This window comes from Pan paniscus, chromosome 13, assembly GCF_029289425.2.
Source record: "Pan paniscus chromosome 13, NHGRI_mPanPan1-v2.0_pri, whole genome shotgun sequence".
Taxonomy (NCBI): Eukaryota; Metazoa; Chordata; class Mammalia; order Primates; family Hominidae; genus Pan; species Pan paniscus.
The window spans coordinates 71,202,559-71,222,086 of NC_073262.2; the positions used below are offsets into that span (position 1 = coordinate 71,202,559).

At 40.0% G+C, this 19,528-nt stretch overlaps 1 protein-coding gene across 2 annotated transcripts in view; it reads left to right on the forward strand.

The window, feature by feature from the left end:
• The window catches only part of CERS6 (ceramide synthase 6), a 326,067-nt gene that overhangs the window by 108,694 nt on the left and 197,845 nt on the right, over positions 1–19,528 (forward strand). For both annotated transcript variants that reach the window (XM_003824310.6, XM_003824309.6), the window contains exon 3: positions 1,526–1,656. In XM_003824310.6, the coding sequence (XP_003824358.1) occupies positions 1,526–1,656 (131 nt within the window). The remainder of the gene's footprint in view (positions 1–1,525; positions 1,657–19,528) is intronic.

The window sequence follows — 19,528 nt, forward strand, 5'->3', positions numbered from 1 at the left end:
TAGCACTGACCCCTTGAGCTGCTTGAGCTGCTTTTAGAAAGGTATTTTATATATATATATATATATATATATATATATATATATATATTTCACCCTTATTACTTGAAGTTTGGTCATTGTGCCTTCTCCTTACCCCTATTTTTCCTGATCACTTACATTAAAGCATTAGTATCAAATCAAAGAAAGATTAAATAAACATAGTTAGTATTAAGCAAAGATATAATAAAGGAATGGAGCTCACGTGGCTTAGTTTTGTTGGGTAGTAGGTCACCCTCATGTGATTGTTGGCTAGACATTCTCTAACACATTGAATACAGGGGAGGGATAGTGTATTAGTCCATTTTCACACTGCTGATAAAGACAAACCTGAGAGTGGACAATTTACAACAAGAAGGAAATGTATTGGACTTACAGTTCCACATGGCTGGTGAGACTTCACAATCATGGCAGAAGGTGAAAGGCATGTCCCATATGGTGGCAGACAAAAGAGAACTTGTGCAGGGAAATTCCCCTTTTTAAAACCATCAGATCTTGTGAGACTTACTCACAATCATGAGAACAGCACAGGAAAGATCTGCCCCCATGATTTAGTACCTCCCCCACTGGGTCCCGTGGGAATTCAAGATGAGATTTGGGTGGGGACATAGCCAAACCATATCAGATGGGAAAGAGGAAAATTAACATTTACTGAGTTGTACATACAGTTTCACATTTGGTTCTTGTTGCATTATAATTTAGGTTGGTAAACAACCTTTTCTTTTTTACAGATGAGGAAACTGAGGCTCAGAGAGGTCAATGGAGTGAGGAATTGAACAAGTGCCTATCATTTCAGGGCCATCTCTTGCCCCTTCACCAAGTGTACTTTTTTCAAGTAATGCATCGTCTTAGTAAAAGACTTGATGTGGGATACAGTTAAAAAGGGATGACCAAGAAAACGAATAGAAGAGGAATGTGTGAAAAATGGGGACAAAGGATATGAGAAGGGGAAGAAAGATAAACTGTGTTTGATAAAAATGGTACCTTAGGCTTAAATGAGGCACTTTGGGATTTTTTTCCATGCTTTTTGTCTCTACTACATTATCCTGATATGTGATCATTGGGTAGCATTTTTTGTTGTTGTTGTTGTTGAGAAAGTGAGATATTTGAATGATACCTCTTTGCAAATTTACCTTCAATGGACTCCCTTCCTTTGAAGGCTGATGAGGCTGACTCAGCTTGTTGGATGTTCCATTGAATCTTTGTTGCCCTTCGAGAAGCACATTGCTGATGAGGAGAAGTGCAAGCATTAGAGCAAGATTCGTGTTTCTAAATGTTGTTTCATGAGTAACTTCTTTTGTCCAAGTGGTTATTTTTGTTCATGCTGCTAGTGGAAGGCCTCGGTCCTCAGAGGTAAATATAGAAATCTCAGTAGCAGATAGTAAACAATAGGGGGAAAACAACCTCTCAGATATAGACAAGGGCAGATCTGTTTATAGTGAAAATGAAAATGGATTGAAAATTATTTTTCTGGTACCTTGTTTCATAGCATCCTGATGAAAAGAGATTGGAAGGCCTCTCCAAGCAACTGGACTGGGATGTTCGAAGCATTCAGCGCTGGTTTCGACAAAGACGCAATCAGGAGAAGCCAAGCACGCTGACGAGGTTCTGTGAGAGCATGTAAGTTGCTGTTTTTCTTTTTGAAAGAAAAGGCCTAAGTACTCATGCCAACCCTGAGGTGAAAAATAACAGATCTGTGCAGGCTTCAGCAGCCCTTAAAAAGCTGCAATCTGGTGGGAAAATAGTTCAGGAAAAACACAGGAAACAGTAGTTTGTAAGAATTTGTGACTTCCACTTTGGATACAGTAAATAAAGTTCACTTCTTAATGGAGTTTCTACAAAGTAAGCATATTATAAAAGGATCTACAATAGTCTTTTTAATCAGTCATCTTTGAAATACAGCATTAAAAGTCGTTACTTTTATAGATGTGGATAGTTTGAATTTTAATAAAGGCAAAGGCAACTTAGGTTCTTCCTACTAATAAAAACTGAGATATTAGGATATATTATCAGAGGGTCGTGACAATCTTCTGTATTCCTGGAGATTTAAGAAATGGCTATATTATGTTTCTGGGTGAGTTTAATGAAGCATTGCTTGAAGTTGGGGGATGGAATTGAAGTCTCTTCCATCTCTGAAATGTGAACTTTATATAGTGTATAAATTATATATCAATAAAGCTGTTAAATATATTAAAGGACCCACAGAGAGCTCTTCCAGCACAGTGATATTTTGAAGTAGTGATACTTCATGCACTTACCTATAGGAAAACCAGAGAAAAATACATTGAAACATTGAGAACATCCCCAAGAAAGGGAAGATGTGCCTGGAGAGTCATTACCCTATGTGGTCTTCATCTTTTGGGTGTAACTGTTCCTATGTCTTCTAACAGTTCCTCAATTTCTTCTTTCGGGAGCTTTTTCCTGACATCTGGTCATTTAAACAATAGTGCTTTCGGTGTAACTCTCTTAGTTGCAGGCCCTTTCTCTTTGGGGTTGGAGCTGCATTTTCAGCTTTGGCTTTCAATTATGTGAAAAAAGTATTTCAATGTGAAGGGGTGACCTTCCCCTCCACACCTGTGGGTATTTCTAGTGGGGTGGGATGAGAGACTGAGAAAAGAAATAAGACACAAAGTATAGAGAAACAACAGTGGGCCCAGGGGACCAGCACTCAGCACACCAAGGACCTGCACCGGCACCAGCCTCTGAGTTCCCTCAGTTTTTATTGATTATTATTTTCATGATTTCAGTAAAAAGGAATGTAGTAGGAGAGCAGGGTGATAATAAGGAGAAGGTCAGCAAAAAACATGTGAGCAAAAGAATCTATGTTAGAATTAAGTTCAAGGGAAGGTACTATGACTGGACATGCACGTAAGCCAGATTTATGTTTCTCTCCACCCAAACATCTCAGTGGAGTAAAGAATAACAAGGCAGCATTGCTGCAAACATGTCTCGCCTCCCACCATAGGGCGGTTTTTCTCCTATCTCAGAATTGAACAAATGTACAGTCGGGTTTTATATTGAGACATTCAGTTCCCAGGGGCAGGCAGGAGACAGTGGCCTTCCTGTATCTCCAACCTGGTGGATACAATCAGCAAAGCCCTCTCAATAAATGAACTTACTGGCAGTTTATGGGAGAAGGATTTATGTATCTGGGCTCCTGGTCAAAAGCCACAGTTGCTTCCCAGCTTGGCCCTGCCATATATCCAAAGGGCCTGGGCTCTGGCTTTGAGCCACGAGTCTGAGCAAGGGTGAAGTTGGGTCTCAGCACATGTCTACATGCTGAAAGTCATGTGCCATCTCTCCCTCCTCTGACTAACTTCTTTGGTAACTTGGTGCCAGCCCCTACTATGCTGAGTCTACTCCAGTTTCTCTCAAATACTATTGTATTTGAGATTTTAAGATAAGCGTCAGTCACCTGGGGATCTTGTTAAAATGCAGAATCTGATGTACTTAGTCTGGGATGGCAGCATTTTTAACAAGTTTCCATGTGATGCTGGTGCCATTGGTCTATAGATCACACTTTGTGTAGCAAGTACTAACATTAGAGCAGTGTCTATCTCTTCTCCATGAATTCAACAGGTCATTATGTGCATAGCACAATAAATAAGACAGTCATAGTTATAATCAATTAAAAATGCTTCTAAATGATTGCTAGTGGTATGGCAATGTGGAGGCACAATGATGGGGAAGAGATGGTGCATAAAATAACATCATTTCTTCCCTCAAGAAACTTGTAATAGTGTTATGGAAATAAGACATAATATCTGAGTATGTGTAGGTCAAAGATAGATATTAGAAAATAACCAGATATGGGGCCAGGCGCAGTGGCTCACGCCTGTAATCCCAGCACTTTGGGAGGCCGAGGTGGGTGGATCACAAGGTCAGGAGATCGAGACCATCCTGGCTAAAATGGTGAAACCCCGTCTCTACTAAAAATACAAAAAATTAGCCAGATGTGGTGGCGGGCGCCTGTAGTCCCAGCTACTCGGGAGGCTGAGGCAGGAGAATGGCATGAACCCGGGAGGTGGAGCTTGCAGTGAGCCAAGATTGCACCACTGCACTCCAGCCTGGGCGACAGAGCAAGACTCCATCTCAAAAAAAGAAAATAACCAGACATGTGTGTTGTAGGATTGATATGGATAGTCAGTAAAGATTAAAGGAAAAAGATCCACTGTAGGTTGGGGTGCACGGGGGGTTTGCTGGGATTAGAATTGGGTCAGTGTCAGTGGCCTTTCATCTTTCTGTTGTATGATATAGTATTGATGAAGTTTTGTTTTGAAACTCTCTTCTTCCTTGGTTTCTGAGTTGCCACTAGATTCTCCTGCCTTTCCAAGGTCTTTTGTTTGCATCATTTATTCTGTGTTTGCTGTGTGGTCTTTAATGTGTTAATGACACTCCAGATTTAGTCTTCAATCCATATTTTCCTTACCCTACCTTCCATTCTGTGTGTTAAAATCATTTCCTCTCACCAGCTTCTTCCAAAACCATGTGTACAGTGCAGATGTTTCTTCTAAGGCATCGTTCTGCCAGCTCCAACTGGCAGTTCTAATTTGCTTCCACTCCTGACTTTATTTTTCCTATTGTTTTTATGCTTCCGTTTTGTCATAGGCTGGAAACTCAAGTCAATCAGCCACTGAGTTCTATTAATTCTTTGTAAATTCGCCATTATAGCCCAATATGCTTTCATATGTCTCCTTATTTTTTTTTATCTTGCATACACATAGACATTTTGTTTGCTACCAAAAATCCCAAATTATTTTTCTAAAATACTACTATCCCCATGTTGTGACACTTTAAAACTCTGATGATTTTAAGGCAACTATAGGATAAATATTAGGTCCCTGAGCCTGATAACTAGAATCTGTCTTTTGCTTGTTTAATGTCAGTCACCCAAATGACATCTTCCTTCTAGAGGGTTGTGTTTTTACTGTCTGTGCCTTCTTCCTTCCTGCCTTGTGTATGGTGTTCCAGGCCAGGAACTTCCTCTGCCTTACCCATTTATCCCCTCACCATTCTTCAAATCCCAGGCCCTCTCTGAAGTGTGGCCTGACTATTGGGGCTGGAGTGAGCACAGCTACCCCTGCATCCTTAGAGTACTAGGAATTTAACCCTGAATCACATGCTGCCTTATGTGGTTACTTAACTTGCCTATCTATTTCAATTCCAATTCTGTGTTGCTTGAAGACCACAGGGTCACATCTTGTTCTTTCATTTCTCAACAGGACTCTGCCAAATAAATAATTTGTTATGACTGTGTGTTAAAATGGCATTGTTTTGGAAAGAGTTGCTGATCTCATTTGTCACTTTGCCCTTATAAATGAGTGCCTAATGTATACTGCCTTAGCATAAAATTTGTCTAGGAAAATTACCTGACTATGGAAAGCTCCATGACAATTTTAAAGACAGAAATTCAGAGGAAAGAATGGGATGGCAAAGGAGAACATTTAGAGAACACCGTGAGGGATAAAGTAGAATTATAGTGGTCTGTGTATGCAAATGTGTGTGTCATACTTACTTACCTATATAAAAAAAAATCTAGAATAGTTGTTCTTAACTAAGGATGCATTTCGCAATCACCTAGTGATGTTTTCAAAATACACGTGCCCGAGCCCCATCCCAGGGTGTCAGGATGATGACTCAGGTGGAGTCTGAACATGTATATCATGGAAAAAAATGCCCCAAGTGCTTATGACACACATCCCTGGTTAAGAAGAAAGACAGTTGCTGTTCAGAAATACTAAAAGGTGAAATTAGAAAACGAGAACACAAATTTGGAGCTCGTTGCCTGAGGGTCAAAATGTAAAGAATCTATATAATTTTTCTATTATATAAGTTCCTATTTTTCAAAATATAGAATTCCTTCAGGATAATTGTATTTCATCTTTCAGCAGTGTGGAATAGCACCAGTATGCAAGCCAAACTGTGCTTGTAAGCATCTGCAGGCATGTCCAATTTCTGGCACACACATTACATGCAGATGGAATGAGTAGAAGCTGTTTAGCGAGTAAAATGCTAATACATTGACATGATTTTTTTTCTCTTGCTTGAAGTCAGTCATTCACAGTCATGTCAGTTTTGATGAATACTTCTTCCAGAAGCATTCAGATTCTTATTGGCAACTGAAATAGAGAATTTCAAGAGAAAATGAAGAATTTATAAAAATGAGATGTCATGTGAGACATTTTAGAAGCAACTGGTTCCGAATGGAAGCAGGTGCCAATTGGGATTATGCCTTTGGGCTGGGGAAGCTGTATCATCCTTCTCTGACAATTGCATCCAAGTGGTGGGTTTTTATCACTCAGGATAATATAAAATAAATAAGATATTAAAAATATTTGCTGGATGTAACAGGAAGAAGCAGAGATAAGATAGATGTCAGAATAAATGGCATTCCTTTCATTTGGACCCTGCCTGTGCTCATCATTTTTGAGTATCGTGCAGTACATTTCATAGCACAGGTCTGGGAGGAAATATAATACAGGGCTTTTATTTAAGCAGTCTCAAAGATTGGAAAGATGAATCTCCCATATGTAATCTGAAAATCTACTCAGTGATTTGAATTGGAGCTTACTCCCTATGCTGCTGAAGTTACGGAGTTTGTTGAGTAAGATGACAGCTTAAGATTCCCTTTTCTTTAGGAATTCCATTTTAGAATTGATACTGATTAAAACTTTCCCCCAATGCTGCCATATTTGTATGCTTCTGTATAGTGGCAGCAGACTCATCAAAACCTGGGACCCTTTCGAAACTGTGATTATTTCTGCAAAGAAGCCCTGTGATTTTTCTTAGTTTGTGATTCCATTGAACGCGAGCTAATTCATCATTGAAAAATGAATGGGTTAACCAATTGCCTTCATGCTACTAACCTGGTCACCTTGAATCTAAATAGCAGTTTTTACAGCTGTTTCTAAATTATCAGTGCTATCTTGAGACCTTCATGGAAAGTGGAGCCTAATAATTGATGACAGGGGAAGAGAAGTGAGGTCATATAGGAAACAAGCAGTTGAGTCTCTCATATTCCTTTATTTCAGATCAGTCTATCTGAGGAAATAGTATGGGGAATATGTTCAACATGTTTTCATAAACAGCCACCTACTTGCAAAAAAAAAAAACCCTGAATATTTGTGAACCATTTCCATATATTCCGTACTCTGGTGATGGACAAAGTTTTGCCAGAGAGAAAATTCAATTTTGATTATTTTCTCTATCAGACCATGACATGAGCATCAATTACAAAATTTACTGTCAAAATTCTCCTCATAATGAATGCAGTTTTTGAAGGGGGGAATAAGAAACTATTATCTTCTAGAGAAATGGCATCTTTGTTTTTTCAGTACTAGGATACATGATCAGCAATGTGTAAATGCTGATTATAAGTCTGGGGAAAAAATCATAAGATTGGTGGACAGTCTCTAGTTCTTGAAAAGTACAGGGTTGAGCTGTTTTGTTTCTGTTATGGTGATAGTTGTGGTTATTTTCCATTAATACAAAACAGTCCCTGGTTTGGAGAACAACTTCTGTCATTCAAAGTACATTGTTATAGTCCAAGTTACTGCTCAGTGAATGTCTTGGTGTGCAAGACTATTACCTTAAACAGTTTTATATCTGTGGGTTGTATTCAGGTCAGTTTTAGCTTTGGGACAGAGGTCACCAAACTTTTCCTATAAATGGCCATGAAATAAATATTTTAGATCATATGGACTTTGTTGCAATTACAATTCTGCTGCAGCATAAAAGCAGCCAGAGATGATGCAAATGTGCATGGCTGTGTTCCAGTAAAAGTGTATTTATGGATACTGAAATTTGAATATGTCATTTTCATGTGTCGTAAAGTATTATCTTTAAAAAATACATTACAAAAAATAAAAGCTATTCTTAACCCATGGGCCATACAAAAACAGATGGCAGGCTGGATTTGGCCCTCTAGCCATAGTTTGCAGAACCCTGCTTTAGGGTTATAATACTATTTGTGGTTCTTTCAGAGTTTCAAGGAAGAGAATATAGTCTCCTAGTGCTAGGCACAGTCATCCATTTCTCAGAGTTTTGCCATTTAATAGAAAAATGTGAATAGTTCTGTAATTGGTGTGCCTGTCTCCAGTATTCCTGGGATGTGGTGCCTTGATGGTGTGCAGTTTCATTTAGCCTAGCCAGGCACTCTTCAAAGCTGTTAGTAACCTCAAGGCAGCATTGCTTTCATTACAGAAATTCTGAAGATTGATGAACCGGACCATGGACAGTCTGCTCTTTTGCCTCGAGTGAGCCTTTGAAACCTTGTCCCCCTCGTTCTATTCTAGACCTACCATCTGTGGCCAGTGAACTCAGGTTTTCCATTTAGAACAAGCCTCACACATTCCTTGATGGCATATGGCTAGGCCTCTAATGCATGTGTGTTGGCTAATTAAGGAAAAGAGATTTTTGCTAAAAATATAAGACAGGCCATACCTTGGTCAGGCTGGCTGCACATTAGCTACTGCTGTGGTCTGCCTACATTTGAGTTGTCAGTTGTTATGTAAAGTCTAAATCTCTAAAGGCTTTTTAAATAATATTTTTTTCCAATAATTTTGTTCAACATGGAATTGGATGGTAATAAAGAGGACAGAATGTAGAGGAATAACTGAATTTATTAAGGCCTCATATTATTATTTAACCCAGTTTGTTATTTTTGAACCTATGTACTATTTCTTGTTGTTGCTTAATGTATTTTAAAAGTTATTTGTTTCTGATTTAGAGCAGAATCATGCAAATCCTTATAATCGATTTTGATTGTAGAGGATTTATAAAAGTCTACATAATGTTCATACAGAATTGTAGGGTTAAAGACTTCAAAGCATACCATCCAGAAATACATCCTTTATCATTTACTGCTTATACAGTGTCATATTTTATACAGGTGCCCACACCAATGCTTACACATCATGTGTGTCTGTACTTGGCACCTGCCCTTCTTGAAATGTTTTTAATAGAATCAGCCTCATCAGAGTGCCTGAAGACGGCTGTAGAAAGGTTATGTTTTATGTTTCATCTTCAGGATCTGTAGGTCATTGACCTGTGGGCAGTAGTATAGTCACTTGTGCTGTCATATGACATATGCTGCATTCCTAAAAATGGCCACACCATGCAAAATCGCACAACAAAACAAAATAACTTAGGGTTTGTGAGAAGAATGGGTTAGGGACACAACACTCGGAAATTTCATCAGTGACACTTTGAAAATAAGCTAGGAACCTAATAAAAACAGGAGCAGTTTTATACACATTAAATGGTTAAGAAATACATAGCTACTACAATAAATATGGCACTTGACCTTGAAATAGACCTAACATTTGCTTGTAGTGGCTGTTGCTGTGTTAGCTCAGACTGTCATAACAAAATACCGCAGACTGTGTGGCTTAACAGAAATGTATTTTCTCATAGTTCTGGAGGCTAAAAGTCCCAGGTGACATAAGTTTGGTTTCTCCAGGGCCTTCTTTCCCTGGCCTTTCCACCGTGTGTGCATATCCCTGGTGTGTCTTCCTCTTCTTATAAGGACACCAATCATATTGGAATAGAGTCCTACCCTTATGACCTAATTTAACCTGAATTACCTTATTAACAGCCTCATCTCCCAAGGCAGTCACATTGGGAGGTAGGGCTTCAACGTATGTGTTCTGGGGGCACACAGTTCAGTCTGTAACAATGTCAGAAGGGTGGCAGTGAGTTATTGTGAAGTGCTGGAAGACCTGAAATCAGAGGGAAAGTTGCAATACCAGATGGGTGTGGCTCATAACTGGTGTGACTAAGGTAGCTTGGACATATTTGAAGAGAGTGTGAATGTGTGTGCATGCGTGCACACGCGTGTGTGCATATATACTCCTAGGCCATTCAGTTCAGCCTGGTTCAGTTTTCTGTGTTCACCTAGTATTTCTGGCAGACAAAATCAGATATAAGCAAATATGAAATCCGTGTTAGGCTCACATTAGAAGACATTCACACTTTTACCACAGGCCTGGTAGCAGGACCAGTGGGTCAGTATGGTGGTGAAGGCAGTGGGCTGTGGAGCCTGGGAGTCTGCATTGGAGTCTTCTCTCTGATAAAAACCTCTCGGGTATTTGGGAGGGTTGCTGGCCACTGGATTCGTAAAATGGGCACATTAATAGTGTCTGCTTCATAGGGTTGTTGTGAAGACTAGATGAATTAATATATATAAATAAAGTGTTTAGAAAGATGTCTTGCCCATGGTATGGGGGTAGTGAGTGTCAGCTGCCTGAAGGTCGTCGGTTTCTGTTGTTACTCACTTTGGGGTATCAGGAGCAGCAGCAAACAGCTACTAGTCTGTCACAGCCATGCCCTGGCCACATGGCTTCCTCAGAGCCACAAGCATGCTACCTAAGAGAGGTGGCTCTGATGTCGATCATTTTGAGGAGGAGAGATCCAAGAAGATGCAAGGAGAGCAGATTCTCAATTTAGGATGAAGCTCTGATTCTGTGGAACCCTAAGGAGGCGGAATCCATGTGGATTCACAGGACTATCAACTTGGGCATTACTCACACACAAGAAAAAGATGAAAAACCAACGCGAGTTCAGAGCCTCAGCACCTTTGGCTTGCTACTGTGTAGCGATGTGACAGAAGTGGATGAAGAAAGGTGTCCTACTTCAGTAGGGAGTGATGCCCACTGTGCCTCCAGAAGCCAGGGCTTTTGAAGCACCACATGAGAAATGTCAGAATACACAGTGAATGTCTTTGAACTTCAGAGATTTTAAATTTACCCAGGTGATTCTGAAGAGGACACAGCTTGCCTCTACCAGGAGGGATAGAGGAACAAAGCCTGGTCCTCTGTGGTGCTGGCTTTAGTAAAGCCACCTCTGCTGGGGCCTGAACAGTCTGATCAGCCTTAGGAGGTCAGCGTGACTTCTGGGTACAGGAGTTGGCTCTTAAATGTAATATTTATTGGTTACCTCCTGTGTGCAGGAGAAGTACAAGAGGCAACTGATCTTGAACAAATTTGAGAGTGGGAATCGAATCTACCTGGTTCATGGTCTGGCTCAAGCTCTGTTACCCCTAGCAAGTCCTTTAATGTTGCCAAGCCCCAGATTTTTCTTCTGTGAAAGGAGAATAATGGCTACTATTTATAAAGTCATTTGGGATTAAGTGAGGGGATGTTTGTCTAATGTGCATCTCTCAGTGCTTGGTTCCCTTTCAAATGTGGTTGCAAAGTTGAGTAAGCAACAATTTCTGACCTTGCAGAACTCACAGGGACAATTGATTCTGCGCATTGGTAAAGTTATTTAATATCTTACAGGGAGCCATCAATTGTAATACTCAAGCAAAGTGGTTTCCTTCTAGGGCCCCTTCCTTATGGCTCCAGTTATGGGTTATTCTGGGCCTTGTGTCTTACTTTGCCATCAAGAGAATTACATTTTAGATTGTTGAAAAGGAAGCACTCTGTTACTTCCTCTTGGGAATCCCGTCTGGCTTGCCCTCTCTTGCTCTTCTTCTCTTTCATGCTTCCTTCTTCCCTCCTTTGCAGTCACTTCCCACTGTCATAGGGGTAGGTGCCTTCTGCTTGGAGCCGGAGTGTTTGGTTTCCTCCTGGCTATTCGCCTTGCAGTTATTAGCTCATGGTAACCACATCCTGGCAAGGATTAAAAGAATCTTCAACCATTACTAATTTGTCTATTTGTCCTAAAACTTGGCGCATTGCACATGGCTCCTGATATTTGAATATAACACCTAGGAATGTAAGGGTGAAGGAGTTTGTGCATAAGATGGTGGTAGTGGAGGATGGGCATTTGGACTAAGTAACGGTATCAAGCCACTTCTCAAGTTGGAATGATTTGAGCAGATTCCAATTGACTGTTGGAAGTAGATCTGTGAGGTTTATTTGTAGGCCTTCCCACATCCAAATTCATAATAAGCCCTCCACATGATAGGAAACTTAAAGCAATTGCAGCCAACTACTTTTATTCTATTTGATTTTTAAAATTTTTGTAGGTACATAAATGGGTATATGTATTTATGGGGTATGTGAGATATTTTGACATAGGCATGCCACATGTAATAATCAGATCACAGAGTAAATGGGGTATCCATCACCTCAAGCATTTATCCTTTGTGTTACAAACAATCCAATTATACTCTTTTAATTATTTTTAAATTTACAATTCAGTTATTATTGACTGCAAGGTGAGCTGCTGGCAAATTACTGTAGACTTGGGCACTATTTCTTATATTGCCTATTTACAATGTCCTAGCAGTGGACAAGGGAGGCTGTTTACTGCTGTTAGGGTTCAGCTGTGTAGAAAAGCTAGTGTACTGTTCCATGGAGGATATACTGTGATTGAGGGAATGTCACAGCATTAAACACTTGGTACACCATGACACACAGGCCAAGGTTAACAGCAGAATTGGCATTAGAGGCTCAAGTCTTGGCCATATTCCTTAATTCTGCAAAGTTCTCTAACTCCTGTATGCCTTTAGCCACAGTTGTAATGAAGTTGCGTATTTTCAGCTTACATATTAGTATATAATAGGTTTTCTTGCAGATGTAGTGGGCATTAATGCTGGCAGGAGACTTAGACCCTGAGAAGGGAGGGGAAAGAAGTATTTATTGAGGTATTTATACAGTTCAGATGCTGTGATGGAGCCTTTACATTTAAATAACAATCCTTTGTAATATGTTAGATATTAAAAGTTCTTCTCACCCACGAATAAAGAGAAGTAAAGAGAGGTGGAATACCTGACCCAACACCACACAGCTACTAAGCAGCAGAGCTGGGATTTGTACCCAGCTGAAGCACAATGTTAGAGAAATTCAGTAATAATATAATATTTTATATATATATATAATATTATGTATTATATAATAGAAAATAATGTATTATTTTACTGCCTGCAGAGCAAACATGGAAAGGGGGCAGTTTGGTCTTTTATTTGCTCATGACAGCCTCCTTTCTCTTTCCTTTCCACCTCCAACTTATGAAGGGCTGGAGTTAGATTTGTTGCTTTCTCCTTGCCGCCCATATTGCGCTTTTAGTTGTTCTCTACTAGAGCACTTGGAGACTTGCCATGTTCGCTGTTTGCATCCATCTCTGCTGTTTGACCGTCAATACCTTGAGTTCTGGGACTGTGTCTTATTTATCTTTTCATCCCCACCACTCAGCACAATGTCTGGTGCTTTGTAAGGCTCCCCAAAATGTCCAGTGAATGAGTCAATTAACTGGACTTCAGGGATTGAAGTGAATCTCTAGGGACTAGAGGCCTGACTCTAATTAGAGAAAGCTTGAGTTTATTCTTTCAAATGGTCCTAGGGAAGACTGAGAAGAGGAAGGAGGAGGCAGGAAAGGGTTTCTGGAGGAGGTGACACTGCTGAATTTTCAATGATGGTTACATGGACCAAATGGAGAAAAAAGGGGTGACTGGGGCACCAAAATTTCACAGATCACCACAAAAGAACATACTCATGTACCCAAAACACCACCTGTACCCCAGTAACCTATGGGGAAAAAAAGGATAAAATCATTGTTTTCTGGTGCTCAGAGTTTAAAGAGGAATCAGGCACAATAATTTAGCAGACAGCAACAGGAGCATCTAGCTTTCCCTGGGGACAGGGCTGAGTCATCATATTGCAAATGAGTGAGTACTTGTTGGGTAGCAAACCAGATTTGAAATCAACAAATCTAAGAATTGGTCAATGTAGAGAGCTTCTTGTGAATAAATTTTATGATAGATTTGGGGGACAGAGTTACTATTGAAGTATATAGGCTAAGTGGGTTATGTTACAATTTATATTATTTTTATTTTTCAAAGGAACAGTGTTTATCTAGTGATACCCATGGGACAAGTGACCATCCTGTAGTAGGATTCTGCCAGACATTCCAACCTTGGCACATATACCATTAAGCCTTGCAGTGTTTATCATTGTTCTAGGTGCCGGGAGTCACTGAGATTGGAAATGCATTATTTAGGACCTTTGGTGCTCATTATCAGTGGAACCCAGCTTTCATGCAGATCTGTCATGGAAGTTTCTCTCAGTTCTCCTTTCCTTCTCTGTGGGTGGCTGGGGGTGGAGCAGGAGTAGGTGAGGGGTTGGAGCAGGCCCCAATAGTAGGAGTGGTTTTGGCTTGTATCAGGTCCCACTAAGTGATCTGAAGCCTGGGATACGGTTTGCAGAAAAATAGAAACTGAGTGAGAAATTCTCAGTGTATGAGGAATGTAGGCTATGTAGTATTTTATGAGAAGGTAGGAAGGGATTAAAACTGCACCTGTAGCACTAGTTGATAGGTCCAAACAGATCTCCAGAAGTAGCCAAATGCAGAATTTCTTCTAACGTTGTCCTTTAGATGTACTTTTCAGTGGACTCTCGTATTTCCCTTCCATTATTCATTGAGATAGTATTGCTCTACTGTTTCCTCTCCCATTTTAGTTGGGGAAATGTGTCCAACTTGAACTGATTTCAGTTCTTATTGATTCTAGTTCTGAAATAAGACTTGAACTTATGTGCATCATTTCCACTGGATTGATTTAAAAATAAAATATTGTCTTATCTGGAATTATGAAGCATTTACATGAATCCTGGCTAAATCTTTGGCGTATTAAAACCCAAAAGCTTCTCTTACTCCATGACAGTAAGTTGTTCTTTCTGTTTCTTTCCAATACTTACGTGGCTCAATAAGTTTGTGTGTGTGTGTGTGTGTGTGTGTGTGTGTGTGTGTGTGTCAAGCATTTACTATCTGCTGGGTTCTGTATTTGCTGCTAGATGGGAAAACAGGATCTCTTCCCTTGATACATAAATGGTAATATCTCTTTATTTTATCATCATCCTTAGGATGAACAAACAATCCTTCATTTCCTTATCCATAAAACAAGGCAATAACCTTAAAAACCTGATAAAGTTGTTATTTAATATAGTGATTAAATAAAATGATTCATGTAAAGCACCTACGATATTGCCAAACATATAGTCAGAGCTCAAGAAAACTAATTAATTTTGATCAATTCAATTAGTATTAAGGGCTGCCAAAATGAATTGAATTCACCTACCTAATCAAATAATACCATTCTAAGCTTGCTTAATACTCTTGGGTATACATTAGTACCATGCCTTTTATCGGGGCTTTGTTTCTGTTAAATCCCCAAATGTTTGAAGGTATAATTATTTGGCAGATTTGATATGATGATTTTTGTTGGAGGAGTTAAAGCTCATAGTTTTATTTTCTTCTTCTTTTCCTTCTTTAAAGAAAAGCTTCTTGTTGAGAACATGATTTTCTGGCTTTCTGACTTTTAAAGTGGCATGTAATTTGAAACTGTGGTTCCTTACTTGTCTAAACAGTAGGGTGAGGTCCTTGTGGTAGAACTGGGAGGTTTCTATCTTAGGCCAAGAGGACAGCTCTGACTGCCAGCTCTACCTGCCTGTCTCTAGCACTGACCAGCTTCCTCAGCCTTGATTTCTTGAAACTTAACCTGAGTCAAAATAGTACCTTGAATTTAAAATGGGGCCATTAGAATTGTTCAAAACACATAGAGCACTGGTGCCTTATGTATTAGTCCGTTTTCACACTGCTATAAAGATATTACTGGAGACTAGGTAATTTATAAAGAAAGGAGGTTTAATTGACTCACAGTTTCTCTTGGCTTGGGAGGCCTTAGGAAACTTACAATCATGGCAGAAGGCAAGGTGAAGCAAGGCAGGCACGTCTTACATGGTGGAAGGGGAGAGTGAGAGTGAGGAAGTGCCACTTCCTCACTCTCTTTAAAACTATCAGCTTTCGTGAGAACTCGCTCACTATCAGGAAACTGCCCCCATGAACCAATTGTCTCCCACCAGGTCCCTCCCTTAACATGTGGGGATTATATTCTGAGATGAGATTTGGGTGGGGACACAGAGCCAAACCATATCACCTTGTAAGCACATAATAAATGTTAGCTATTATACTAGTGATAGCACTATAGTAGCACTGTGATTGCCTCTGAAGCAAAGAAGGGCCTTCTCTGTGTGGACTCCCTTCTTGAACAAGTTTTTATTCTTTTCCTAAGAATTTTATGAGAATTTATAACAATCCATTTCTCTCTGGCTTGTGCTGTCAGGTGGGGCTGCCATGCTTCTTCTCACCCCTTGGCCTTTGCTCAAGTTCTGCCCACCTGCTCCAACCTGGGATACCCTTCCCCTACTGTGACAAATACCTGCCTCTCCATTAAGACTCAGTTCACCTTCATTTAGGAAACCGTGGATATTTACTGGGTGACGACTCTATGCCAGGAACGGTACTTAGTGTCTAATGAAGTTGCCTTAGAGAGGAGCACAGAGCGTTTATTTGTGGTAACAGGAAGGGAGTCCAGGCAGGGACATAGGGAGGTAGAGTCAGGTAAGTCTCTCCTGGTTGTCTCCATCATCCCAGTGAAATAGGAGACAGGGACATCAGAGGAGAGCAAATCATAAGCTGTGTGGCCTCCCCTGCTCCATGAAGGACGCCTCCTACCCCCATTCTCTTTTTCCCAAACAGAGTTGATGGTCCCCTCATTTGTGTGCCCCTTTAATAGTAATGGCAACAGCCCAATGCTCTTGCTTAACATTTCTTTTTTATCTGCAGACTGTAAATTCCTTCATGACAAAGAGCCAGTCTTATCCTTTTTTGAGAACCCAGCACCTAGGACTGATTTGCAATGTGTTTGTTTCATTTACTGCCCAAATACATTTTGAGTGCCTACTTTATGCCCAGCGGTCTTGTAAGTGCTTGGGATATGGTTTACATTTCACTGGGGAAGGACACAGTAGACAAATTCTCCCCATTATCTTCCCTTCAATTTCTTTTATATTTCTATTTCTTTCCAGATACAGTCCAATCAATATTTGTACATTAAATTTCTCTTAATTTTTTTGTTTTGAAACAATTTTTTTATTTTGCAAACTTATAGAGAAGTTTGAAGAATAGTATAAAGAAATCCTGTATAAACCCACCCAGATTCACCACTGTTAACATGATGCCATACTTGCTCTGATGTTTTTTCTGTTCCTTCTGTACAAGTGTGTACACACACCTATACACACATACATACATACACATATGTTTTTCATGAACTGTTTGAGTGGAGGCCTCAGATTACACTTTATTTTGAAGATAAACAGAATCTTCTGGGAGATTGGTTGTGTGGTATGAGAGAAAGTGAGAATTCAAGAATGACGCTTGGGTTTTAGCCTAGGCAGTTAGACAGAAGGAGTTGCCCTTGAGTGGGTTGAGGAAGCGTGAGGGAGGAGCAAACCTGGGGAGAAGTCCAGGATTTTGATTTTGGTCATGTGAATCTGGAGGTATCTATTAGATATCTATGCAGAGGAGTGCTGTAGGCAGCTGGATAGGTGAATGCGCAGTTCAGGGAGGAGGTGTGGACTTGGCAGTTGTTGGTGAATAGATAGCGTGTAAAGCCTCGAGACGGTGCGAGATCTCAAAGAGAGTGAGGGTAAGTAGAGGAAACATCTGAGGATGGAGGCTTGAGACAGCCTCGTATGAGAGGTTATGGAATTGAGGAGGAGCTGATAAAGGAGGCTGTGAAGGAGATAGGTGAGTGAGGAGGCCAAGAGAAGAAGACATTCATCGTTGGCTGTGTCACTACTCACGGTCCATGTAGCAACATGCAAGTCATTCGGTGTCTGCCAAGAGCAGTTTGGGTGGAAGGCAAAATGGAGACAAAATGGAGGAGAGAAGTTGCAGTGTGGGAACTCTAGAGAGATTTGTTATAAAAGAGAGGTCCAGAAAAAGAGAATAGTCATTAGAGGAGGAATTTGGGGTTAAGGATTTTTTTTTAACAAGGGAAAAATGATGGCTTGTTTGTATACTGATGGGAATGATCCAGCAAAGAGGGAAAAATGGATGATGCCTGAGAGGAGAGAAATGGCAAGAGCCGAGCCTTGCCCAGGCAGGAGGCGCTGGGGTGTGGAGCACAGTCAGGAGTTGCCTTAGAGAGGAGCACGGAGCATTCATTTGTGGTAACAGGAGGGAAGTCCAGACAGGGGCATAGGGAGGCAGAGTCAGGTAAGTCTTTCCTGGTTGTCTCCATCATCCCAGTGAAATAGGAAATGGGCATCTGAGGAGAGTGAAGAGGGAGGAGGAAGTATTAGCATTTTGAGGAGTGGGGAGAAAGTGTGAAACAATTTTCTGGAGGTGTATTGATTAATTTCTTTGTTTGGCCTGTCTATCTGCATGTGGGTGGCAGATAGTGAGGGCGAGGGACACAAGTACGTTGTCGTTTCTGGGGAATAAGAGGTGTAGGTGCCAGTAGGGTGCGGTCCCTCACAAGTCACTATGTCCCAGTCCAAAAGCCCAGGAGTGGGGTGGAAACTTCACAGCGTGATGAATCACTATAGGAATGGGAAACTAGGTTGAAAGTAGCGTTGGGAGGTTTGGAGCCCTCGCTCAGATATTTGGTGCAGATTAGCTGCAGGCATTTGTCAGACCAGGCTGTGGAACTGATATCAACCAGTAAACTTTTTTTTTTTTTTTTTTTTTTATCATTTCCACATTGTTTACAGGAAGAGAGAGGGCAAGTCTCTTATGTCCCTCAGTCAGTCTGTAGCTTTTGAAGATACTGAGGATGTAAAACCAACCTATGGAGCCTACTTTGCATATGACTACCTTGAAGGAAAACGTTACCATGTTCATAAAGTACTTTTGTGTCTTTTAGTTCATTATCCAGTAAGCTGCTGAGGTAGTAAATTTTTGTTAAATTGGATGATGTTCCATTCTAAACTCCCTTCTCTCCTAAGAAATTCTGTGCCACATACTGAAGATGCTTAAGCTGCCACATGAATTTCTCTTGAGTTTTAGATGATTTGATGCATTAGATGTTTTTATTTAATTTATGCTTTTAATTTCAGGAAGCACATCCAGATATGCCTGCAGCCAACCAGACAGTTTTCTAAAGCTGTATAAAAATAAGAGAGAAAGGAGAGAAAAGAAAAAAAGCAGCATGTTTTTATTTCTTTTCTAGTTTTTTCTCTTTATACTTTGCATATTATATCCTCATTAGGTGTTTTAGATCCAGGTTTCTTGCTTTTAAAAAAAGGTTTTACTTGGAAGACAACCAAATAAGCAAATAAAAACCATAAGTGATGCATTGTAAAATCCTATGGGTGTAAATTTTCTTGGTGCCTAAAAAGTAATCCTCGGCCTCTGATAATTATCTCAAAATTTTTTCCCTAACATTATTAAATGTCTCTGTTTACAAGATATGATTTCATGGCTGAACTCAAATCACAGACTTATATATAAATATAATAAAGTTTTAATCTGAACAAGAACAAAATAACAATTCCTTTGGTTAAATATAATAAAGGTTTAATCTGAACAGGAACAAAATAATTCCTTCGGTTATTTTTATTATGAAAATTTTGATTGCCCAAAAGAAGAGAGAATAGTATAATGAATTCCCATGTATCCATCATACAGCTTTGACAATGGTACACATTCTGCCATCTTCTTATGATATTAATTTTTAAAGGGAAAGTTGTAAAAATTATTTTGA